A 26285-nucleotide genomic window follows, 5' to 3' on the forward strand; every position below is an offset into this window, starting at 1 on the left:
GGATCGGAGGAGGCAGGAGGTCGTCAAGGAGAGGACGCGCGCGGCAGTGCTTGTGCTTGGTATGTGTGGTGGTGGCATACTGGTAGTATGTGTGTCGGTGCGTGTGATCTTTGAGCGGCGTCGGGGACGGCGGGGTCGCGTATGTACGTACGTAGCGTGTGACGGTGTGAGAGCGACGCGGAGCCAACTGCAACGAGTTCCTAGTACTTCCTCTGTGAGACGGAGGAAGTATTATATATAAGTGGGCCATGACACATACTCTCTCCGTCCTATAAAAAACAATCTAGTACTAGACGTGACATATTCTAGTACTATGAATTTGGATATACCTCTGTCCAAATTTATGGTAGTACAATACGTCATATTCAGTTCTAGATTCGTTTTTTTAGACGGAGAGAGTAATGCGGTTGAACCGGTCCAAATTGGAAGCAGATTTTCCTGTAGTACTGTGTATGACTTTGAGTGACTGGTAAGAGGATACTAGGACGGTACCGCGTAGAGGAGATTCATCCGTCCAGATTACAAGTTTCAGCCATGTGACCATCAACCAAACAATAAGTTTTGCTACTCTTAATTACTCCCTACATTTCAAATTATGAGACGTTTTAACTTTGGTCAAAGTCAAACTGTTTTAAGTTTGACTAAATTTATAGATAAATATAGTAATATTTATAATATTAAATTAGTTTCATCAAATCAATAATTGAATATATTTTCATAATAAATTTATCTTAGGTTGAAAATGTTACGATTTTTTTCTACAAATTTATAAGAGTGTCAAAACGTCTTATAACCTGAACGGAAGAAGTAGATACCAAGGAAGTATTTGGTATCAACGGTTTTAGAAGAGAAGACAAAATATTCTTGGTGAGCGTGCTCAAAGAGAATCGAACCTGAGTGGACGGGGTGCATACCAGCAACCTCTACCGCTGTGCTATGATCGCATCTCCAAAATATGATGAAGAAGTTACTGCAACCTCTTAATTTTTTGAAATATACGTAATAGAAGATGTAACTCTCTATCCATCGCTTAGCTAGCTATACGCAGAGAGTGAAGACAAATATTTATATAGTTGCAAACTTGCAATACCTCCATCTGTTGTAACATATATGCTCTCTGCTGTTCAAATTGGGAAGAGCAATGTGTGCAACTCTTCACACGCTTTTATTTTCATCATTTCTGGAGGAACTCCTTGAACCAATGGGCAGACTTTTTGGGGTATCTCTTCGCTCCGTCATTGTAATCCACAAAGTTTATCCCAAAGCGAACAGTGTAGCCGTTCGACCACTCGAAGTTATCAAGCAGCGACCATGCAAAGTATCCCTTCACATTTGCTCCGTCCCTAGAAATTCATATGGAGTAATGCACTGTCAACTAACATCTGAAGTACTCTTACTCAAAGATGAGTGTATGATATGCTCGAAGTTCATACCTTATTGCACTTAGCAGTGAAAGGAGGTGCTTGTGGTAGTAATCTATTCTGGTGTCATCCTTCAAGGCTTCCTGGAGTGGTAAGGTCTTATTGTTGAATTCATCAACACCTTAAGACACCAAAAAAAAAAGAGAAAGAAAATCAATAAGATTCATTAACTCTTAGGAAAGGAGATATTCCCCCCTCTTCAAATAGCCAGGAGAGGAAAATATAATTGATTCAAATGTGTTTTTACTGTATTGTTGACTTAATTCATTGCAATGTCGGAAGGTGTAATAGTAGTATCAGTTACACACTAAACACTGGATAACATATTGACTAGCACAGTAGCACTTACCATTTTCGGTGATGTAGATGGTAGGATTGCCATAGTTTTCCTTAACATAAAGCACCAATTCACGGAACCCTTGAGGATAGATGTAAAGCCAAGGCGAAGCAGCCTACATACATGTCATTTACAGAATTCAATATCTCACGTGAATTATTTAGCTGTTAATTCATTTTGTGTGGAGGACAAAGTATGGAGTTACCTGAGGACCTATGGGAATGCCGTTTCGAACAGCTGGCATAATCAGCCAAGGTTAGCATATATTGATGAGGCAATAATGTCGGGGAGTACATAGTATTTGATAATGCATTTAGTGTGTATTGTTTCCTTGTGCACAAACTAATTAAAAACGTACTGAAAATTACTAGATTACCTATACTTGCTTATCTTTGTGCATTACTTTCATTTCATTCATGCATGAAAGAGCATGGATATTTATAGGGAGGAAATTTGATGAACCCTTTTGAAACAAAAAGGATAATTGAAAAATGCAACAGAGGCCATGATATGAGCTGGCTAAATGCTTATGCTACAGTTTTAAGTATATTTTGTGCCAGAAAGTTGTCATATGATTGTATTTCACGGTTGCAAACACTGTGAAATGCGAATTTAAAACAGAAAAACAAATTCATTACTTTTTTTGACTCACCAGTAAGATTAGCTCGAGCATCAGTACTATAGCTGTTATTGAGGCCATTTGATGGAGGAAGGCTACCAGCATAATTTGAAGTGTAGTAATTAAGTCCAATAAAATCAAATGAACCCTTGATCAACTCAGATTGTTCTTTAGTGAACTGAGGCAAGCGATTCCGAACCAATTCTCTCATGCTTAGGGGGTACTCGCCTCTAATTAGGGGATCCATAAACCTACAAAGGGAATTCATAGTTAGTGCCTTCTGCCTGGTTTAGACATGAATGTTCAAATTATGTGTGGCAGAGAATTTACCATCCAAGCATGAAGTCTAAAGCACGCCTTGCAGCATCAATGTTGGATTTGGAGCGGGAGAAGGGAACAAACCAGTTCGAGACCAAAGTTATTCCAATCTTCCCCTTTTGTAAGACCTGAATTTGACAAGCATTTTATTGATCAACCGCAAGGATGTCTGTATGTTGAACCCAAATCTTTGATGTTGCAAACATTACATATATTCTACTAAGTGTTCTGTGTTTTCTTTTCTTGCATGCAGTACTTCTTGAGTTCGATGTGCATGTACAGTCAGGGTGTTTTTCATTCCATATTAATTAGAACTAAAACATATCTACAAACATTACATTCGGATTCAAATATCAATTTATAAGGTTTACAATATATTATTATGAGTAGTAAATTGCATGAGTTTTTTTTTAATAAAAGACATACATTAGTCTATCCAAATGTATATGTAATAACCTAGTCATTATATTCGATGTCTAGAATAGCTAGCTGCGGTTCCTAAAGTAATTGGCTAAGAGCTCTACTAACAAATCTACTACCAGGACAGCACTGAAACTAAATAACAAGCAAGAAAAACATTTTGGACTATCAAAATCATTATCATGGATGATTTGCAAGTGATAAACGGATTCTTTTGGTGACCTGATATTTCTCTTTGTACAACCGAACAGTTTCCGCATGAGCAAGTAGTTGATGATGGCATGCGGTGTAAGGCTCCCTTCCTGAATCGCCAGCACTGCAATTTCCCTCCCAAGGCGAACAGCGGCCTGGTGCAAACATGCCACCTGATGCATATCCCGCAACACAGAAGCTCAAAGGCTCATTGAAGGTGATCCAATGTTTCACTCTGTCACCAAACTCTTTGAAGCAGGTTTCAGCGTACTCCTTATAGTCATTTCTGCAACGATTTTTCAGTCAGTAATTTTAGCACCTTCTTTTTCGCAGTAACTTTAGATGTTTTAGCTGAAAAGATACAGGAAGGTATTATTTTGGGTGAAGTCAGCGCGTATTTGATTTTTGGTACAATAACATCTCTATCTTACAAACTTGAACAGTTTCCAATTCAACTAATCCATGTTTAACTAGTGATTTATTTATCAAGAAAAAGGTACTGAAGAATTGTGGACTCACATGATATTAGGGCTAAGAAATCCATTATATTTATCTTCTAATGCCTGTGGCGAGTCCCAGTGGAAAAGGGTAACAAATGGTTGCACCCCTGCAAGTGTAAGACTATTATGCATCTTGAAAAAAAAAATCCAATGGTCCACACATATTGCATGTAGCCACTGAACTGAACTGGAAACTTAACACTGAACACTTCTTTTTAGATAAAACCACTGAAGAGTTGCATACCTTTCAGTAATAGCTCATTGATCAAATTGTTGTAGTAGCTGATGCCTTCTCTGTTGATTCCACCGCTCAGACTTCCATCTGCCATGACAAGTGAGATTTTAATGTCTCTCCAGGGATCAACTTGTAGTCAGAAAGATATGCAAATTCTTATACTTCAGAATAAAAATGAGATCAACTTCAGATGAGTTAAAGTTATCTTTCTATATGCGTTTGACAGTGCATTGCATCAGGTCTGGAAGATATAGCCACACACTTGGAAGAATTCTTGTCCATGAGATGGAGAACCTATATGCATCCACTCCCATGTCCTTCATGATGCGCACATCTTCCTGCATTGTTTTTGCAAGTTCCTCTGGATAAGTAGTAAATTATTTTTTCCGAAAGAAGGTTGGAATTAAAATGTGAAGAGATTATCTCCTACTCTCCTAGAGGGAGTAGAACAACCTAACACAATTTAGAGTATATTTTAATTGGAGCATAACCCTTACAAAAAAAATCAATTAAAAAAACCATAAGCTGCTACTTGAAAAAGGCTAATTTCTATACCTTGTATAGATGGTAGGAGTCTGCAGCCACGTCCCCATTGCTTTTGTCAGCAATCTTATCTGTCAAACCAGAGATTTGTCAATAAAAAAAGGATGTGTCCTTGTCTGTTGTTTCTTGTCATTTATATCAATCATACGCTCAAGTTTCTTCATTTGCCCTTTTGGACTATTGTGTACAATAGGTCAAGAATTCAAAGCTTGTTTTGCTAATTGAATGCAATAACAAATGTGTGGATGAAAGGTCTTGGAGAACGATAGTGACTGCTTGATCAATCATCTTAATTGGGCTATGATTGTTTTTTTAAAAAAAAGACATGATTGGACTACTAGTTCAAGATACCCACTGAACTATTAGGAAGAGCAAAATCTTCCACACAACCTCCCCATGAATCGCCACGATCAATAACAGATAATGATTCCATTTTAGATAATCAGATCGTCTAACTATAAATAAAACCAACCAACCTGGAAAGCAAAAAACATGATCACACAGCCAGACGCACATCTTCTACAATACCATATGTATATGCAGGGTATCGTTGATTGAAGTAGAGAGGTTGCTAATTATGATTAATTTTTTTTGTCAACATATAAATCATACTTAGTTAAGCTTGACTAACACAAAACTGTATTGATGTGTAGCATGGAAGGCGGAGGCAAACGGGAGATGTAATTAACATGCCTGGGTGCTGGTGTGTGAATGTGTCCCAGATGCTTGGTCCTCTGCCCCCCTCTCTGGCGCCACCCTCATACTGCATGTGTGAAGCAACGGCCAATTCTTCAGATTTCAGACCAAAACAAAGACACAATTGGCACCCAATGCCTATTAGATCAGGCCATACATTCCTGACAATTTTGGCATTATTCAAAAGAAAATATTGTGTCTGTCATTTTAGTGTTGTACATCTATCATATCTGTAGATTGAGAGAGAGAGAGAGCCTTTTGCAACTTGTAACAAATGTTCTTGAGAGAAGTAGAGAACTGAGTTCGGTACCAATCGAACTGTAGGATTGGAAGGGAAGTGGAAGCTTAACCTGATACGACGACGAGGCCGTCCCGAAGATGAACCCCTCGGGGAAGCTTCTCCGGCTGATCGGCGGCAGCTCACCGGAGACGGCGACAACCAGGAGGAGAGGGAGGAGAATGCCACCAAGCATCACCACTTCCCCTGCAGCTGCCATGGGGAGTATGTGTGTGTGACCCAGAGGCTGAAAGAGAGACATATGGCTGTGCAAGGATGCTCAACTTAGCAATTAGCATCCCCATATAAAGACCCATGCTTGATAAGATGTCAACAACGACATTATTTTGCCACCGTGCTTGTGTGAAATAGCGATGCACAGTGGTGAGACCACTGACCACCATGACAGAGACCCAGCAGAAAGAAAATATAGAAGAGTAGCTTCATTTGGCAGGTTGCGTGTGAACTTATTGGCTAATAACATGAGCTTGCCTGCATCAAAAGAAAAACTAAAAAAAAAAAAACATGAGATTGCCTGCAACCAGTCACTGCTTAATATCCAAAAAAAAAAAGGAAAGAAAAGAAAAGAAGAAAACACCAGTCCTCACTCTTACTGAATCTTTGATTTGAGACTGGTGCAGGTTCAGACTTCAGTGCAGAGTACTCACTTCACTGGATCCTCGTTTCTTTGTTCTTAATGCGTTGGATGTTTCCCTCAGTAGCCAGGGAGCTTATCTGCGGCTGCCATTTGGACTGTGAAATCGAACCGGCCGGCAGCGTCAGGATCATGCACAAGCCATCTACTATTATCTCTGAATATTCTCCCAGAACAATGCGCCCGAATGCTCTCTGGTCACGCCCAGTGACAGCGACGCCATGAACTGGAGAGACGCGACGACGAGGAGAAGAACCAAAGCCGCGGCCTGTTTGGATGAGTTGAGATGGGCAGAGAAGTGGCCCAGATCAGATTGAGGCCCATCATCCCAACCGAGGCCCGGGGAGACGGGGCGTGAGCCCACAGAGATTAAGCCGAAGCACACAGAGTTATTAGCAGATAACATGACAGCATAATGCAAGTTACAACAAACCCTGTCGGCCGTGAGAAGAAAAGATGACAGCCGTGTTCACTGCTCAATGGATCAGACAGAACAGCAACACGATGGGTCAGTCAATGGACAGTTGCTCCAGTTCAGGGCAGTACTTTTTTTTTTGGTGATTTGGCCCATGTGCTTTGGCAAGTTACGGCTTGACTTCATCTTTCAAGTTTGCTACATACAGGTCGTCATTCTGACCATTTCCATAGGCAACAGGCTAATGAATTTGGGACCTACTCCTTGTCAGCTTGACAATTGCATTGCACACTCCGTTCAGTGAGTCTCCCATATGACTCAGCACCAGTCCAGCGCAAGTCGACTGCCTTCTTCTGAAAATGACAATGGAGGAAAAACAACTGCGAATAAGTTCATTGAAAATAAAATGACAAGCAGCTCTCTAGCTTTGACCTGAACATGGTAAAACAGAACTGAATATGTAGATGACCACAAAAAATACTTTTCCTAGTACCATTTTAGGAGATAAGTCCATGTCAGCGCTGCCGGCGCCAAGTCTCTGCCCTCGTCGACCCCCGCTGCATCACCACCATCCCTAACACTGGACACAAGACATTTCGGTGTGGCAATGCTGCATGCACCATTTTTTTCCGCTTTGATTCAAAACAGCCTCTTGTTTGATTTGCCGTTTCAAAAACGAACAGATATCCCTTCGATTTGAAATCGGTCAATATTCCATTTAAATTTAGTCACAAAGGATTTGCTCCTTTCCCCGCTTGTTGACCACTTCACGCACCATTGCACACTTGTCGATTGCTCGCTGGTCGGCTGGTGTGATGTTGCTGTTGCAATATCTCCTCTATAAACAGATGCATTCAAACCACTCACCTCATTAGCTCGGTAGGTAACTGACTGACTGAAATCTGTATGACTGTATCAGCATGTCCAGTGGCAAGTGGCAATCTAGACGGAGACTTGACCTGCGTTCACCAGAAGAAGAAGCCGTCAAACAGATTGCCAGAACACTCTATCCAGTTGGATTTATTTCCATTTTCGGTGTGGGGAAACACTTTACTTCTTTAGATGATTAAACCATAAGTAGAAGATGATTTTCTGTCAGGATATGTACAAAAGGATATAGCATCAATGCATTATAGTTGGGAGTAGTAGGCAAAAAAGGCCTGCAACAAGAACAGCAAGAGAGAAACCAAAAACCTCGTGTTATTGTGTTCCAAATCATCCAAGCTAGTAAGCTACTAGGGACACAGTAGTGATGACTTCAAATTGTAAATCTTCCACAGCCTATAACAACATCGGAAAAAAAAAATTCTAATACGCAATTCATAATGAAATCTGAAACTGAAAAGAGAAGATCTACCTTTTGCAAAGATATGTTTTCGTGAATTTCCTTCCTACATTCTAGTACTCATACTACACAGTACGCTTTCTCTCACAAAATTTAGGACTGTCAATCAATATGTCACCAACTTGATAATGCGGTGCCAAGTTCTCAAATTTTCACATTCTGTAAGTACAAGTAAAATATGAAGCTCTTTAGGAACAACAATGTGCTTTCACCCTAGGTCATCAGTTAAGCCCTTTGCTCAGTTGCTGAACTTTCAGAGTCTCCCCCTTTATCAACGTCCCTAATCAAAGCAGGCCCTTGCTGTCTGTCCTTATTAGTTCAATGATAAATGCTGCAACAGCTAGATTAGATATGCCTTCTCCTTTGGTGGTGGGGGAACCCACTACTGGTCTTTGCAAGTCGTCACTTCAGTGTTCCAAGTCAAGCAGACCCCTGATACCTGCCATGATATAGCTGCGGCAGCACACAAAGCTGTTTCATGAACACATACCATCGCAAAAATGATGGAACCTCTCCTCACCCTCCTCGTCCTCCTCCTAGTGTTCGCAATAGCTCCCTCTAAAGCTCGAAACATCACCCTGGGCTCGTTGCTGACCACCGAAGGCGTGAACACATCGTGGATTTCACCCTCCGGTGATTTTGCATTCGGCTTCCAACTCATCAGCACCAACACTTACCTCCTTGCCGTCTGGTTCGACAAGACTGTCGACAAAAGCATCGCATGGTACGCTAAGACCAACACACAAGTACCAGAGGTAGTATTGGTGCCTTCTGGTTCTCAACTTCAGCTTAGCTCTAATGGTCTGTCACTCCTTGACCCTGGTGGCCATGAGCTTTGGAACCCCCAAGTCCCTGGTGCAGCTTATGCCAACATGCTTGATACTGGAAATTTTGTGCTTCTTGGTGCAGATGGCTCTACAAAGTGGGGAACCTTTGATAGCCCAGCGGACACCATCCTGCCCACACAAGGGCCATTTTCTGAAGTTCAACTCTACAGTAGGCTGACACAAGCAGCCTACTCTAATGGCCGATTTCTACTTCAAGTGAAAGATGGAAACCTTGAATTTGATCTAGTTGCTGTTCCCTCAGGAAACAAGTATCGTTCATACTTGACCCCCAACACTGGTGGAAATGGCTCACAGCTTCTGTTCAATGAAACTGGAGGGGTCTACTTCACCTTGAAGGATGGCACTGAAATTACTATCACATCTACCATCATGGGTTCAATGGTGAACTACTACCAGCGTGCAACCCTAGACCCAGATGGTGTGTTCCGTCAATATGTGTACCCAAAGAAGGAGGCAGTAACCAGAGGGTGGAAGTACATAGGTTGGACTGCTGTGGACTTCATCCCCAGGAACATATGTGATGTCTTCACTACCTCAGATGGAAGTGGTGCATGCGGGTTCAACAGCTATTGCAGCTTCAACTGGAACCAGAACGAGACAGTGGAATGCCAATGTCCACCACATTACTCGTTCATAGATGAGGCACGGAAGTACAAAGGATGCAAAGCAAACTTCCAACAACAAAGCTGTGATTTGGATGAGGCAACCATGATTGATGAATTTGATTTGATCCCAATGAAAGGCATAGATTGGCCAAGTGCAGACTATGAGTCATTCACCTCTGTTGGCATGGATGACTGCCAGAAACTATGCTTGACAGATTGCTTCTGTGCTGTGACAGTGTTTAATGAAGGAAATTGTTGGAAGAAGAAACTCCCCATGTCCAATGGAAGAATGGACAGTAGTGTTGATAGAACACTTTATCTGAAGGTGCCCAAGAACAACAATTCCCTGTCTATAATTAATCCTGGCTCCATCAAATGGAAGAAAGACAAGAAGTATTGGATCCTCGGTAGTTGTCTCCTCCTTGGAAGCTTCTTGTTGGTGTTGATCCTCCTTATCTCATTTATCCTTTTTGGACACTATTTTGCAAAGAAAAGCAAGAAGATAGATCCACCAAAGCAATCATATAGTACCGGGGGACTTCCTTTGAAATCTTTCACTTATGAAGACCTTCACGAGGCAACAGGTGGGTTCTGTGAAGAAATTGGTAGCGGTGGTTCTGGGGTAGTCTACAAGGGGACACTACAAGATCAGCTTGGCACACACATTGCAGTAAAGAAGATCAATAAGGTCTTGCCAGATATTGAAAAGGAGTTTGCTGTGGAAGTTCAGACCATTGGATGGACATTTCACAAAAACCTGGTCAGGTTACTGGGGTTCTGCAATGAAGGTGCTGAGAGATTACTTGTTTATGAGTTCATGCCAAACGGGCCACTTAATGAATTCATTTTCTGCACCATCAGACCATCTTGGTACCAACGAGTTCAGTTTGCATTAGGGGTGGCAAGAGGACTGCTCTACTTGCATGAGGAATGCAGCACACAGATCATCCACTGTGACATAAAGCCTCAAAATATCCTTCTTGACAACAACCTCACGGCAAAAATATCCGACTTTGGTTTAGCAAAGCTGCTGCAGATGGACCAAACACAAACAACAACTGGTATCCGGGGAACTCGAGGGTATGTTGCACCTGAGTGGTTTAAGAACATTGCTGTCACCGCCAAAGTGGATGTCTACAGTTTTGGGGTGATCCTACTAGAGATTGTATGTTGCAGGCGTAATGTGGAGCAAGACATAATTGATGAGGACAGAGCCATACTTACTGACTGGGCAAATGACTGTTATCGCTCTGGAAGAATTGATTTACTGGTGGAGGGTGATGAGGAGGCATCATTTGACATTAAGAGGGTACAGAGGTTTTTGGCAGTAGCACTTTGGTGCATCCAAGAGGACCCAGCCATGCGACCTACCATGCATAAGGTGACCCAAATGCTCGACGGTGCTGTTGAGATCGCGGTGCCTCCTGATCCTGCATCATATATCAGTTCACTACAGTAATGGCCGCCACACTCAGAACTCCAGTAATGCAGCGTGTCATGCTAAATAAATTGCAGCCTCAGATAGCTGCTTAACCTAAGTATTAAGTGCTATGCTAGGCACCTCAACAAGAATCCTCAATTGTTTTCTTAATAAAATGTTAGTTCTCATCTTCACATCTACATCTACTGCTAATGCTTCAGCGCCTAAATAATAATATCTGTGAGAGAGTTCACTATTATGTTTACTAAAAGCTGGCTTGTAATGACAATGTCTAAAGAGATAGTTGATGTCCCATGTTTTTTTGTTTGATTGTTCCATTATTACCATAAATCCATAATTAACGGAAATGTTTCTGTAAGTAAACAGCATAGAGAACAACCAACTGAGAGCGCAAAGCATAGTCACTTACAGTAAAGATTCTAGCAAGAATTGATGCTACCATCACAATGGCAGCTCGTCAAAATTAGGATTCACGCGTGTCTACACGCAGCACCTAGTCCAACGATCGGCGGAACAGAGCGAATAATAAACTAATAACGGAATCGCAGCCGCACGGCTCCCCTACCCCTAGCGACAGAGAATTTCCGAGACCAGATCACCAGATAGCAATCGGGGGTTTCAGACTTCCAGAGGAGAGAGGAGACGACTACCTAACCTACCTGTGCTGCGGAAGAGGATGCGGGAGCCTTCGACGAAGACGCCGCGCGGCGAAGCGCGAGGGGTTGGGCGCGCTACCACCACAGCACCCGCGGTGCCCGCGCTCGCCGCCGCCGCCCGTGTGCTCGGCTCGCTGATGGCTCGGCCTCGCCCCCACCACTCCGACGGCGCCGCCACGGAGGGCAGCGCCTCCGCCGTGGTGGACTCCTAGGGACACGAGTGTACGGGTCGTGGACTTGGAGGCGAGATTTGCCCCCATTTTTTTTTTGGGCGGGAGGGAGGTGGAGAAGGCTGTTCGCCATGGCGGCGGCCGGCGAACCGGAGGGAGAGACGACGCGGAGAGCAGCAGCCGCGCGAGGGGTGATGTCATGTGGAGGGCTATTTTGCAAAGTAAAAAAGAGCCCAACTGGCCAACCACTATTCCGTAGTGAAGATCTAAAGAAGGTCCTATATGCAAAAATCCGACCGTTAGGCTGTCACCAGTATTTTGTTTTTGGTTTTTATAGACTGATGAAAATATAAAGTGAAAAAATTAAACTTTTCAAGAGAAAGCCTAAATGGTTCCTTGTTAAACTACCAACATATTTTTTTCCTCCATGACCGCCCGGAAAAGGATCCCGTGATCCTCCTGTGCACGCCGATCTTCCTCTGCGACCTTCCTGGCTCTACCCCCGAGAAGCGCGCGAAATATATGGGTGGAAACTCCAAGACTAGCTTAGAGTTTTTGGAATCTCGATATAATTTTTTCACTAAAAAAACCTGAAAATCAGTTTTAGAAAGAAAACCGTCAATCAGTTTTGAAAAGGAAATATGAAAATTTTGGTGATGCTAGGGGTCCTATCGAGCTCCAGGCTGCTCGTACTAGGAATGCTATGTAGGAGTACATTTTTAATATACAAATATATGATGAAAACTACATATGTAGTAGATTCATTCACAACATCACAAATAAAATTTTTACTCGTAGATTTACTCAACTCATAAGTAAAATTGTACTTATGGTGACGTGAATCTCAGATGTATATTTTTCTATCCAACATTAGTTTTCAGGTTTTTCACTAAATATTTTCCCTTTTAACCTAAATATAAGGGATTCTAAATTATTGTTTTCTCACTTAACATTACTCGTTTAATTTCCACTTAGTCATACGCCAACCATCTTCCTACTCACGTACACCTCATTTAATAAGGATTATTTTTTCCCTTTCTCCTTAATCTTTAAAAAGAAAACCTTAAAGACCCCTTGTATTTGGAGACAATGAAATATTTTATGAAAAACAAGGGCTAACAAGCAAAACTCCCGGCCCCTATGAATAGTAGTGACAAAACTCAATGGCTTATTCAGATCGAGAAAACTAATGGTTACTGACGCACATGTACATGTGTCAGCTACCGCAGCACAAGGCGGGTGCCATTACGAGTGAAAACGGAAAACCGAAAAAAAAAAACCACAATTTTCACGGTATTTTAGTGCGGATTAGCGCGATTAGTGAATTTTTTTGAGTAACTAAAAAAAATAGGTTGAAGTCTATTTTAACTTTATTATTATTACTAGCTAATATGCCCGTACATTGCAACGGGTGAAAACGTTTTTTTATGCATAACCATATCAATGACAATATTTGATGGATAGTTTGCAGCTAAGCCAATCAGAAAATTAAAACATCTTCAATGTAATGGTCCAACCTCAACGATGGCAACCGTACCAATGCTTGTTTTACCTAAAACAATTGGATTATTCAATATAAACTAAAATACTCTTTCAATATCTTTTATGCGACCAATAATAGGATCAATCAAATCTTACACTGTCTCGCATGGTCAAGTCTACACAAAATAGAGTCGAATCCAAGTGTCCATAAAGTAGGAGATGGAAAAAAAAATTGATGCACCCTATCCAACAAACGTCCATCAATTTTATCTCTCGTTGAGTCGGACGTTTTTCGGAGCGCTTCTTATTATAAATGATAGTTTTGTTTTTCATGTTGAGTTGGACGGTTTTCTCTAACCTTTTTAGAAATGATGTTTTTTTCTCACGTTAAGTTAGACGGTTTTCTCGAACTGTTTTCAGAAACAACGGCTTTTTCTCGCGTTGAATCCGATAGTTTTTTCGACTCGATTTTATTATAAACGGTGTTTTTATTGTTTTTCAGAGCAGCTTGTTTTTCATAATGATGTTTTTTTCTTGCGCGGTTTTCTCAAACCATTTTTCAGAAATGATGCATTTCTTTTTGACAGTATTTTCATAGCATGTTTTTTCTTTACTTTTTTACTGATGATGGAAACCATATTTTTCTCCCGTGTTTTTTTTCTTTTCTTTTCTCGCGTGTTTTTTTCTTGTTTTTCTGACAATTATTTTCTCGCGTGTTTTCTTGCTTGTTTTTTTTAATGTTCTTTTTTTGCTTTTTTTCCAATATAGGAGAATATATGACGAAACAAAAGCAGTGTAGTAATGGCAAAAAATTGATGGATGACTCAAGCGTCTTGTTTTTTCAGAGCGGCTTGTTTTTCAATAGACAGTGTTTTTTTCTTTCGCTTTTTTTCAAACCATTTTTCAGAAATGGCACGTTTTTTCTGACAGTTTTTCCTCGCATGTTTTTTGAAAATATTTTTACCGACAATGGAATTTTTTTTCTCACATATTTTTTTATTTTTTTATGGAAGATGGAAAACTTTTTTTAGCGTGCCTTTTTGCGCTTTTTTCTGACTTTTTGTGGTACGTGTTTTTTTGAACCGTTTTTATTTTCTCATGCATTTTTTTAGTTGTATGATGAAATCTTTTCTTTTTAAATAGTTAGATTACATTAGATTAGAGACAGAGAAGAGATATATACTTACTACTCAAACGAATAGAAATCAGACCTTTTTTCGCCCTTTCTATTTTTTTCTCGCGTGTATTTTTTATTTTATTCAAACCGGCTTTTTATTTTTTACGAACCCTTTTTTTTCGCCACTTTCTTTAGGGAATCAGACAAACTTTTTTAGATGTTTTTTTGGATTTTCGTTCCACTTTATGGGAATCGGACTTTTTTTCCCTTTTTAAAGGAATCGGATCTAGCTTTTTTTCACCATTTTTTAAAGCTTTTTTTCACCTTTTTTTTACCTTTTATAGGAATCGGATTTTTTTAACGTTCAGATCTACAGTTTTTTGACCACTTAGGGGAAACCGACTTTTTTGTTGTTGTTTTTCTTTTTGTTTCTTTATTTTCTTTTCTTGGTGTGGCTTTTCTTTTCTTTTTATGCACCTTTCTGGCTTGGTTCTATCCTTTTTTGTTGTTTTTTTTAACAAAAACGACCTCAAATATCTTATTGCAAGATTACAGGGACTTAAATATAAAATTACAATCCCAAAAATTAAAATCATACAAAAATGGAATGCTCACGTCCTGTAGGTTCCGTTTTTGCAAACAGATCTTCAATCCAGCAAATGAATTTTTTTCACCAGGAATGATTGCCGGGATCACAGTCTCAGATTGGCACCAGCAAGGATTGCAAGTTGCTATTTTTCACAGCGTGTTCTTATTGGTTTTAAGGGGAATTAGATCTACTTAGGGGAGTCGGACTTTTTTTTCCGTTTTTATTTTTATGGATGAATCGGATCTAGGGGAGTCGGGCTTTTTTTTAGTTTATTTTTTTTGCTATTTTTTTTATGGACGAAGGAAACGTTTACCTAGGGGAGTCGGACTTTTTTTTCTGTTTTCATGGGGGAATAGGATCTAGGTGAGTCGGATTTTTTTTTAGTTTATTTTTTTTGCTATTTTTTTTGTTATAACGGACGAAGGAAACGTTTTGTATTTTTTAAGTAGTAGAGATAGAGATAGAGATAGAGATATGGTTTAGTTAATATGAAATTCACTATATTTTTTTAGAAAATCGTGAGCTGTAGTTAGAAGTCCGATCGTCACAAGTTAGCATCTGAGTTTTTTTAAACAGATTTCTTATATGATTTCTTTTGTATTAATAAAAGTGAGCGATCTTATAAACCGACTCAAATACGGATATGCATTTCCAAAAGCAAACGAACTCAAACACGGATAACGAACCGCGAAAACATCTTCAATTTTTATGCCCGGTCTGTGTTTTGATGAACTTCATTGTACGCTGGCGTTACCAGCTTAACCATTGTGGCTTTCTATTAAAAACAGGGTATTTGACATTTCGTCTAAAAAAATTAATGATCAAGGTTTCAAAAGCTTAACAAATCTAATACTCCCTTCATTAATTAACCCTTATTATAAGTCGATTTGACTTTTCTTCTAGTCATTATTTTACTAAGTTTATTAAAAAAAATAGCAGCATCTACTATACAAAATTAGCTTCATCAAATATATCATTGAATATATTTCAATAGCATGTTTGTTTTATGTTCAAAATGTTACCATACATTTCTACATACTTGATCAAAGTTAAACAAGTTTAACTAGATAAAGTCAAAATGACTTATAATATGAAACGGAAATATGAAACGGAGGGGGTAATAAACTTCAAGTACTCCTATATTACTATATATTACTAGAGGGAAGTAACTTTCGCTAATATCTAATCAGGTGTCTCGTTGGTTGCTCTCGCCATCTAACAAACGGCAGCAACAGTGCAGGTGTTACAATCACTTCCCCACGTGTACGGTTCATATTTTTAACACCGATGCAATCACCCTGTTGTTCCAGTAGCATACATGCTGTACGTGGTAGCTGCAGACTGGAGCTTCTATATCAGCATGTCCCAGTCTCCAGGCTCCAGTGGCAATCTAGACAAAGACTTGATTGGGTTATACCTATTTTCTCCAACGAGGAAGCATCAATCATATTCATGTTCATATTCGAGACAAGCCAGATGCTCTGCTTCTTTTCGACGGTTAATTATAGACTGCTCGGTCCTAACATTTGATAGGCCCCGGAAGAACAGAAATAAAAGGCCCTTTTCAAACATATGCAATGTTTCTCAGACAATCAGACCCACAAAGACATTGCATACGTTCCGGAAATCTAAAGATAATTTACATTTGCACTTACTTGCACATAAACTGAGTTCAAACCAGTTAATTTAAGAGGACTGCAACTGTGATATAAAACTGATGGATCATAAATCGATTGATTGTTTCCATGATTAATATGCTATCAATGGCTTGCTTCCTTGTAACTTCAATAGATTATCATATCACCGGTAAATTAAGCAAATCAAAAGTACAGTACAGAAACATCATGCTTTAGTGTTTGCATCCCACAAACTAATCGATCTGAATCAGCTTGCATTAGTTAGGTACTTCATGAACCAGTTAGAATGTTACAATCTCAATGTTCCCATCACAATGTGTGAGAAAACTAGAAAAGGCTTTGTATATGCTGGTCTTTCAAGTGATAGTACAATTACAGAACAAACTCAAAAGACCACGCATTTGACCTTTGTGTTAGTTGGGTTAAGCATTAGTGCATACGGGAGGCCCCTCCCAGTATATAGCCTAAGGGCGACCACCCTTCTTGCCTTACCCAACTACCCAAGGAAGACTTGAAATTGTAAATTTTCTACAATCTGTAAACAAAAATCATGCAATATTATCTGAATTCCCAATACGCAACTCATAATGAAACTGAAACTGAAAAGGATGATCAAGTACCTTTCGAGATGTTTGTTTCCCCTCCTACATTGAGTGCTTGGGAGGTTTTCATTGACATGACAATGTGCCAACACATGATGGGTGTGGCAAATCATCAAATTTTCACATTCTGTAAATTCAAGTGAAAAATATTAATAACTTTAGAAACACCAATACATTATAAACCTTCACTATATGTCACTAGTTCTTTGGCGAACTTTTTAAGTCTTCATTTCATTGTTGTTTCTGGTTAAGCAGGTCCTCGGGGTCCTATTGGTTCAAAAATAAATGTTAAAAAGATCTAGCTTAGCTATCCCTTCACCCTTCTTGTCGTGTAACCCTCTGCTGGTCTTTCCAAGTCGTCGCTTCAATTTTCCTAGTCAAGCTCAAGGCAGCAGACCCCTCATTCCTGCCATGATATAGCTGAGCTGCAGCACACTAAAGTTGCTACCTGAACAACTGAACTCATACCACTGCAAAAAGTATGGAACATCTCTTCACCCTCATCTTCCTCCTAGTGTTCACAGTAGCTCCCTCTAAAGCCCAGCAGAACATCACCAAGGGCTCGTTCTTGACGACTGAAGGCGTGAACATATCGTGGGTTTCACCCTCCGGCGATTTTGCATTTGGCTTCCAACTCATCAATGGTAACAACTCTTACCTCCTTGCTGTCTGGTTTGACAAGACCGTCGACAAAACCTTGGCATGGTATGCTAAGACCAACACACAGGTGCCAGAGCTAGTAGTAGTGCCTTCTGGTTCTCGACTTCAGCTTAGCTCTAATGGTCTGTCACTCCTTGACCCTGGTGGCCATGAGCTTTGGAATCCCCAAGTTACCAGTGCAGCTTATGCCAACATGCTTGACACTGGAAACTTCGTGCTTGCTGGCGCAGATGGTTCTATAAAGTGGGGAACCTTTGCGAGCCCAGCGGACACCATCCTTCCCACACAAGGGCCATTTTCTGAAGTTCAACTCTACAGTCGACTGACACACACAGACTACTCCAATGGCCGGTTTCTACTTCAAGTGAAAGATGGAGACCTTGAATTTGATCTAGTTGCTGTTCCCTCAGGAAACCCGTATTCCACATATTGGACCACCAATACAGGCGGAAATGGATCACAACTTTTCTTCAATGCAACCGGAAGGGTATACTTCACCTTGAAGGATCGCACTGAAATTAATATCACGTCTACCATCATGAGTTCAATGGGGGACTACTACCAGCGTGCAACACTTGACCCAGATGGTGTTTTTCGCCAGTATGTGTACCCAAAGGAGGCAGCGAGGAAGTGGAACAACATAGGATGGACTACTGTGGACTTCATCCCCAGGAACATATGTCAAGCCATCAGAAGTGATGATGGAAGTGGTGCATGCGGGTTCAACAGCTTCTGCAACTTCAACTGGAGCCTGAACGAGACAGTGGATTGCCAATGTCCACCACATTACTCGTTCATAGACCAGGCACTGAAGTACAAAGGCTGCAAAGCAGACTTCCAACCACAGAGCTGTGACTTGGATGAAGAAACCATGATCGATCAGTTCGATTTGATCCCAATGAATGGAGTGGATTGGCCTCTTGCAGACTATGAGCACTACACCTCTGTTGGCATGGATGAGTGCAAGAAACTATGCTTGACAGATTGCTTCTGCGCTGTCGTGGTGTTTAACAATGGAAACTGTTGGAAGAAGAAGCTCCCCATGTCCAATGGAATATTGGACAGTAGTGTTGATAGAACACTTTATCTAAAGGTGCCCAAGAACAACAATACTCAGTCTCAACTTAATAGCAACTCCATCAAGTGGAAGAAACAAAAGAAGCATTGGATCCTCGGTAGCTCTCTACTCCTTGGAAGCTTCTTCTTGATGTGCATTCTCCTTGCCTCATTCATTATTTTTCAAAATTATTTTGCAATGGAAAGCAAGAAAACAGATCTACCAAAGCAATCATCTAGTACTGGGGGACTTGCTTTGAAATCTTTCACTTATGAAGAACTTCATGAGGCAACAGGTGGGTTCAGTGAAGAAGTTGGTAGAGGTGGTTCTGGGGTAGTCTACAAGGGGCAATTACAAGATCCCCTTGGTACATATGTTGCAGTAAAAAAAATTGACAGGATCATGCCAGATATTGAAAAGGAGTTTGCAGTGGAAGTCCAGACCATTGGGTGGACATTTCACAAAAACCTGGTCAGGTTGCTGGGGTTCTGCAATGAAAGGGCTGAAAGATTGCTTGTTTATGAGTTTATGCCAAATGGCTCACTTACTGGATTCCTTTTTGACACTGTCAGGCCATCTTGGTATCTACGAGTTCAGTTTGCAATAGGGGTGGCAAGAGGATTGCTCTATTTGCATGAGGAATGCAGCACACAGATCATCCACTGCGACATAAAGCCTCAGAATATCCTTCTTGACAACAACCTCACAGCAAAAATTTCTGACTTCGGTTTAGCAAAGCTGCTCCGGATGGACCAAACACAAACGCACACTGGAATCCGGGGAACCCGAGGATATGTTGCACCTGAATGGTTCAAGAACATTGCTATCACTGCCAAGGTGGATGTCTACAGTTTTGGGGTGATCCTACTAGAGATTATATGTTGCAGGCGTAATGTGGAGAAAGACATGACCAATGACGATAGAGAAATACTTACTGACTGGGCAAATGATTGTTATCGTTCTGGAAGAATCGATTTGCTGGTGGAGGGTGATGAGGAGGCATCATTTGACATTAAGAGGGTACAGAGGTTTCTTGCAGTAGCACTTTGGTGCATCCAAGAGGACCCGGCCATGCGACCTACCATGCATAAGGTGACCCAAATGCTTGATGGCGCTGTTGAGATCGCGATGCCTCCTGACCCTGCATCATATATCAGTTCACTCCAGTAATGCTCGTGCCCAGGACAGCAGTAATGCAGCATGTTGTGCTATATAACCTACAGTTTTAGACAACCGCAGAAAGTCAAATATTATGGTGGGTACTTCAACAAGAATCCTCAGTTGTTTTCTCTTAAGAAAAATGTAAGTTCTCATCTTCACATCTACATATACTGCTCCAATAAGTAATGCTTCAGTATTGGAACTGTTGTAACTTTTAAGTTGTAACTTCTAAGATATTGTTGTGGACATACCTCTATACTCAACAAAAATAAGAAAGTCTCAGACTTTCAGTACTGGTCTCATCTGATTTGAGCTTCGACATGATTTATGCATACATTCGTTTCTCAGAAACTCTTCCGTTTTGGCTAGCAGGGCTTCTGCCATAGTGCTACACAAATGCTAGCAAGAAGATCTCTGCAAGACTGCAATGAAAAACGCTGTAATTTTTTGGGGGAAAAAACACTGTAAATCTGCGGAACAGCTTGGCGTCATTTTTTTTCTCTCACAAAACGTTTGCAAATGGCATCACATTTCGCAGTTCCAAAACCATGCGACAACATACACTGCTGCGAAACAAGCGCAAGCTTACAACGGATTTCGAAACTTGCGAGAGCTTTATCCCGAGAGCTCAGATGCGGCGGGCCGCCGGGCACAGGGTGCTCCCCGGACGAGAAGCCGGAGGTATTGGCGATAGGCGGTTGAGGAACAAAGGGGTTAAGGTTCCCCAGGGAGTCACCGGCGAGGAACAAAGGGATTAAGTTCCCCCCATAACTCCGCGGAGGCCTTGCCGCCGCCGATGCGTGGAACGGCGGCGCCGCGGCGGCGATCGTCGGCGGAGGACTCCGGAGGCTTTGGGACGGGAAGCGTGTCAGGCGAGCGAGAAGAAGACGGTGGAAGCAAAGCAACGGCGGGTGCAAAGCCGGCGTGTGGTCCACTAGCGCACTAGTGCGCAGATTGTGCAGCCTATAGGGCCTCCGGCCCACTTCCGGTGTGTGCTTGGGCCTCAGGCCTCCGGCCTCCCACTTCGGCCCATCACGATTCGTAAAAGGCCCGCCCCGCTTGGAGCAACCTACTCCTCCGTCTCAAGACTCTCAACATAGTTCCCCTGTCTCATAGAACAAATCTAGCATAAGATAGTTGCCAAATACAAAGTTTTATTTTCCTTTCGTTATCTTCTTTCTTCTTCATATAAGTTTGCTTTTTATGGAACGAAAGAAGAGTAAATAATACACTGTAACGAATTCGGTGTATTATTCAGGTTATTAACTAATTTATTTTGACACTAGGAGTACAAGTAAACCCACAGCCTACCCCACCCGCCATCCTCGCCACTCTCACCGAAACGCGCGGCACATGCCAAGCTCCCGTCTCCGCCGCGGCGCACCCCGCACCTGCAGTATCGCACGCGCGGCGCGGCGTGCTGCTTCTGGAACGGCGGATGTACAGCACAGCAGTATCACTCCCCTCTCTACTATCTCTGTTTGTCCTGTGGGCGTCGCAACGTTACACTTGGACCTTTCGGAAAACGAAACCCATCATCAATGTTCGGCAAGTATAGCAGTATCCGGCGAGCAGAGCCGAAAGGTAGTAAAAAAATTTCGAAATCCACCGTACGTGTACGTGCGGGTGCGTAAACGCGTACTACTCCTGCTCGCTTCCTAGCTGGAGCATACACGTACCGGATTCGAAATCCTAAATGCGCGCCATGAATTACTACTACTCCTACTATATCTCTCCCTCCCCCGCATTTAGTGAGATGGACACCGCGCGTTTGTCCGCCCGTTAATTCCGTGCTGCTCTGCTGCCGCTGCGGCTGCGGCTTTGCCCCTTCTATACTCTGCTCCTGCGCACGCACGCACGCACGCGCATTTCAAATCAAAATCATCCCCCACGCCTTCCTCTTCTTCTTCTCCTTCTTTCGCAGGTGCCCCCATGAGCAGAGGAGACAGAGTGGATAATCAGCGAGTGGTCGGAGGAGGAGGAGGATGCACGCGTGCTTCCATGGCGGCGGTGGTGGTGGTGGCAGGATCAGGTCCATCCGGATCATCAGGGACCTCACCAAGAACGTACGCCAGCAGCTGCGCACACTGTGAATGCATGGTGTTATGGATGGAGGTGTGAGTTTGATTTTTGGTGATTTTTTATGTGCGTTTGCAGATGAAGGCCATGTCGCTCAAGGTGAAGATGGGCGGTGGCGGAGGGAGTCACGGGCGGACGCGGCGGCGGAGACGGGGGAAGCGGCCGGAGGAGGAGGACGAGGAGGAGGTGGTGGAGATGGAGGGGAAGGACATTGCGGCGGCGGCGGCGCCGTCCGCGTCGGCCAAGATCGCGCCGGCGCAGGCGCAGGAAGCCGATGGCAACGAGGCCACGACTAGTGGTGGCGGCGGCGATGACGATCGCCGGCGGGGCAAGGACGAGCAAGGAGGGAGGGGGCAGGAGCACCGCGACAAGTGCTGCTGCCCACCGGAGGACGGCGCCGGGGTGGTGGAGGAAGATGAGGCGATGGCCACCACGGATCATGCCATGGCGGCGGCGGCGGCGGAGGAGGAGGAGAGCGATCACGAGTGGGTGGCGGAGCCGGAGCCCGGGGTGCTGATGACGTTGGTGGCGCGCCCCGACGGCACCAACCACCTCCGCAGGATACGGTTCAGCGAGGAGCTGTTCGACGGCGCCCGGGCGGCGCAGCGGTGGTGGGCGGACAACTACGACGCCATCGTCGAGCTCTACAGCGTGGTCCAGCCCGAGCCCTCGCACGACGGCGGCGACGACGACGACGACTCCGAATCGGTGCCCGCCACCCCGTGCCAGTCCGAGGACGACGACCACCGCCGGCGGCGGGAGCAGGGGTCCGATTCGGCCTCCAACTTCTCCGGCCCGTCCAGTGGCAGCGGTAGCGGCAGCGGCAGCGGTGGCAGGTCGGCCAGCACCGTCGGCTCCCCCATCCTCGGCCTCGTCACCGCGCCCGGCGGCGGCGGCGGCGCGCCCGCGACGCCGACCGAGCACAGCCCGACGTAAACAAATCCATGTTCATCGATCAATCACTAACAAAGCAGTTTTCTTCTTTTCTTTCTTTTTTTTGGGGATTTTGGAGGCAGCACAGCAGAATGAGTACGCCATTTTTTTAATATTTTTTATACTGTTCTAATTGTTCTAGACTCTAGAGTAGTATTGATTCATACAATACCATTTCAAAACATTTTTTTTCGTGATACATCCTGTCTGTTCGTAAATTGGCACTTCCATTACACTGCACTGACCCAGCTGGATAAAACAGGACCAAACATGGGATTCAAGAATTTCAAACACAAGAAATGAAGAAAAGAAGCATAATGTGATCAGTGAGAGTTCAGTAGTAGCTAATGCAGGTGGTTTGGGGGAAAAGCACCAAGAGTAAAACAAAGTACTGAAATCTTTAAAATGTGACGGGTGTTTGAAAGCAGACGAAACGCCTTGTTGCATTCTTTCCACCACAGATGCGTGATTCTAATCAATGATAGTAGAAGGCATCCCAAAATCACGAGTCATCTCCCTGCTCGATTCCCACGCATGCTAAAAATTTCTCAATAAATTGTCCTCCAAAGCGATCGACAAAGAGACTCTTGGTCAGCTGTTGTGCAGGGTAACACCTACAGACCTCCACCTGAACTTTCCCTGAGCTCTCAAACTCTATTTTGAATGAAAGCTCTTAACTCTAAAAATGATGTCCAGAACAAACACGGTTTGATTTGATCACAAACAAATGTACCCACACTTCTATCCAAATAAAGATAGCAGGCCAACTTAAGAGAACAGGCAATATTGTTTATTTTTGTATCAAGAAGAAAAAGGAGGGGGTGATTACAACAAATGTAGCTTTGACACCAAAGGTCCTACCTTACCATTCTCTCAAGAAGAGAACAAGACAAATGTAGCTTGGACAACCTCTGCAGAAGGAATAAATTCAGGGTTGCATTAGCCCCTCGATTGTCCCCATGAGGCGCCACTGTTACTTGTAGCCAGAACCTTGAAAAGAACATGCAGTTACTCATAGTTCTTCCCAGATTTAAGGTAGACTGGTGTCTCCAGTGACTTGCTTGGGTGTCCTATGTAAATTTAACTGGTCAAGCATTTCCTCCCGGTCTTGTGGAACCCAGAAAAACTACAGGTAACTATTACAGTTCCATACCCATGCCTAAAGCCAGAAATCATGATTCAGAGTCATCTCTGTTCCATGTCAACTACGCACTCTGAAGTCTAAACTCATCCTTTTGGCCGCTCAGGGCTCATATGAACAACTCACGGCCTTCACCCTACCGTGACATTGCATTTGGATTCAGAACCATGGACAACAAAACCTTCTCCTGCCCCCTTGATGTCTGATTTAACAACACCGCTGTTTGGTAGACAAGGGCATTGCACCGGTTCACCCCTGATAGGCTCCCCCTCCCTTCATCCAGCCAACCCGCCAAAGGAGAGAACTCCGCAGCTGGCTCATGGCAAGAGATTAATCTGATGGTGGATTTCAACATGGAAGATGATGGAAACTTTGTGCTTCATCCAGTCGCTGCATGCTCTACAAACCACTACATAGATTTCAACATGGCAGAGCTGACTCTACAAACTTTGTGTTTTTCCAGTGAATATTCAGGAATATACAAGTGGTCCTCAACACAAACGGCTAGACATACTTCACCAATTCGCCTTGACTAACACCACAGAATCAATGTGTGTGGAGATAAGATCCAGACTCAATATGGACTGGTACCATTGTGCTACACTTGACCCAGATGGAATATCCCAGCAAAATATCTCTGCCCAATGACGGCAGCCAGTACAACATGTAGCGGACCTGAATGTAGTTATCCCAACGAACATCCGTTACTTTGTCATGACTAGACAATCAAAGAGGCAAGCAGTGTATGCTCAACAGCTCCAAGGACCAATGCCAAAGGTTTGTAGCAGCAGTACTTTAGTGTAACCAACGGACTCGCTAAATGGGCCCTACGCATAATTTGATCCAGATGCCTGATGGAGCTGTTGAGAACTTGAGATCATAGCGCCTCCTGACCCCACAAGCAACATCGGTAGTGGACATCTCGCCATAAATAATCAACAGGTTCAAAAGAGATAGAGCCCCAAATGTGTATCTATGTCATGTACTACAGCATGAATCTATAGCTCTCATGTACTGCTCTGCTTCAATAAAGAAGGCATTCAGTCGGTTGCAAACAAACCACTGGTTGCACTAATTACCAAATCACCAGCATCAGATACAATCTATGTTGAGCTATAATGGAGCCTGCGTTGCCAAGTACCTACAACTTAAATGTTCAGAATCAGTCATTCAGATGAATCCAAATCTCCAGTTGCTTTGCAAAGGCGAACTCTACGACATCCGCAACGTACGAGGCACATAAATTGCATTTGCAATTTGTAGCTTAAAATTTGAAAAGGAGCAATTGCAAACAACATCACAGCCTTGCAGGCTGAGAACGTTTTACACCTAAGTTGCTACCGCGACACGATCGTAAATTCGCAACATGTGAATTTGCACTGCACCACACTTTCACGAAACCCTAGCACCGCCGGTGAAGATCCGCGTACCTCAATGGGCTCAGATGCGGTTAGGCCGGACCCAGAACAGCTCGCGGATGACCGCCGCGACGATGACGACGTTGGGCACGATGGTGAGCACCGCCCCGGCGATGGAGTGCGGCGGCCGCGCCCTCATGGGGCCCCTCTGCGCCCGCTGCCGCCGCGCGTAACCCCGGAGCTCCGCCTCGCCCCACCGCTCCGGCGCCGGCTCGATGGCGGCGGAGGGCACGACCGGCGGCGGGAGCTGGAAGGGGCACCGGGACCGCCACGACGACGGCGGGAGGCAGAGCCTGGCGGCGCGCGGGAGGAACACGGAGGCGAGCGCCCACCGGAGGAGGCCAGCGCCGTCGCCGGCGCCGGGGCAGAGGAACGGCGGGTAGGTGGAGCCCGGTGGCGGGCACGGCACGCGGGACGCGAGGAAGAGCTGCGAGTGGAGCGACGGGGAGTGGGAGGGGTGGATCAGGATATGGGTCAGCGCCTCCACCCGCCGCGGCCAGGTGGGGCTAGTGCTGCTCTGGGGAGCTCGGCATCTAGCTCTCGGCTCCGCCATGGCGGATGCGAGAGGAGAGGTCGCCGGAGGCGGCGTGGCCAGCGCACGCGGCGGCGGTTTGCTTGCTTCCCCGGCGAGTGGATAGAGTTTGATAAGCCCTTGGGCGTCGCCGTGTATACTAATACGTATACTATAGATTACGCCTTTCCATTTTTTTTTATTT

The 26285-nt window shown here is 43.6% G+C and overlaps 5 protein-coding genes across 6 annotated transcripts; 3 read left to right on the forward strand and 2 right to left on the reverse strand.

Annotated features, from left to right (window-relative positions):
* Positions 1-1052: 1052 nt before the first annotated feature.
* Positions 1053-11834, reverse strand: LOC127771199 (beta-glucosidase 13). The gene is made up of 16 exons (XM_052297046.1): positions 11527-11834; positions 7122-7587; positions 6173-6981; positions 5632-6067; positions 5279-5348; positions 4598-4656; positions 4305-4380; positions 4052-4129; positions 3827-3914; positions 3338-3593; positions 2708-2823; positions 2411-2628; positions 1964-1995; positions 1771-1873; positions 1434-1542; positions 1053-1343 (listed from the first exon to the last, which is right to left on the reverse strand). Exons 4-16 carry the CDS (start codon positions 5818-5820, stop codon positions 1175-1177), a joined length of 1563 nt encoding a protein of 520 aa, XP_052153006.1. The 5' UTR covers positions 5821-6067; positions 6173-6981; positions 7122-7587; positions 11527-11834; the 3' UTR covers positions 1053-1174.
* Positions 8338-11159, forward strand: LOC127771196 (G-type lectin S-receptor-like serine/threonine-protein kinase LECRK1). Its single transcript, XM_052297042.1, has one exon. The coding sequence runs from the start codon at positions 8474-8476 to the stop codon at positions 10883-10885; it is 2412 nt and encodes an 803-aa protein (XP_052153002.1). The 5' UTR covers positions 8338-8473; the 3' UTR covers positions 10886-11159.
* A 5482-nt stretch (positions 11835-17316) lies between the features above and the next one.
* Positions 17317-20570, forward strand: LOC127769709 (G-type lectin S-receptor-like serine/threonine-protein kinase LECRK1). Its single transcript, XM_052295331.1, has one exon. It carries the CDS (start codon positions 17602-17604, stop codon positions 20005-20007), a length of 2406 nt encoding a protein of 801 aa, XP_052151291.1. The 5' UTR covers positions 17317-17601; the 3' UTR covers positions 20008-20570.
* Positions 20571-21803: 1233 nt separating this feature from the next.
* Positions 21804-23013, forward strand: LOC127772236 (putative protein Brevis radix-like 5). The gene is made up of 2 exons (XM_052298248.1): positions 21804-22064; positions 22156-23013. Exons 1-2 carry the CDS (start codon positions 21984-21986, stop codon positions 23011-23013), a joined length of 939 nt encoding a protein of 312 aa, XP_052154208.1. The 5' UTR covers positions 21804-21983.
* A 532-nt stretch (positions 23014-23545) lies between these two features.
* On the reverse strand, positions 23546-26228 carry LOC127769326 (uncharacterized). 2 transcript variants are annotated; one of them, XM_052294877.1, is made up of 2 exons: positions 25582-26228; positions 23546-25292 (listed from the first exon to the last, which is right to left on the reverse strand). In XM_052294877.1, the coding sequence occupies exon 1, from the start codon at positions 26120-26122 to the stop codon at positions 25592-25594; it is 531 nt and encodes a 176-aa protein (XP_052150837.1). In that variant the 5' UTR covers positions 26123-26228; the 3' UTR covers positions 23546-25292; positions 25582-25591. The 2 variants fall into 2 exon arrangements, with proteins under 2 accessions (XP_052150837.1, XP_052150838.1); XM_052294878.1 differs by having other exon boundaries at positions 23546-25298.
* Positions 26229-26285: the final 57 nt, after the last annotated feature.

Source organism: Oryza glaberrima, chromosome 4 (genome assembly GCF_000147395.1).
Source record: "Oryza glaberrima chromosome 4, OglaRS2, whole genome shotgun sequence".
NCBI classification, from domain to species: domain Eukaryota; kingdom Viridiplantae; phylum Streptophyta; class Magnoliopsida; order Poales; family Poaceae; genus Oryza; species Oryza glaberrima.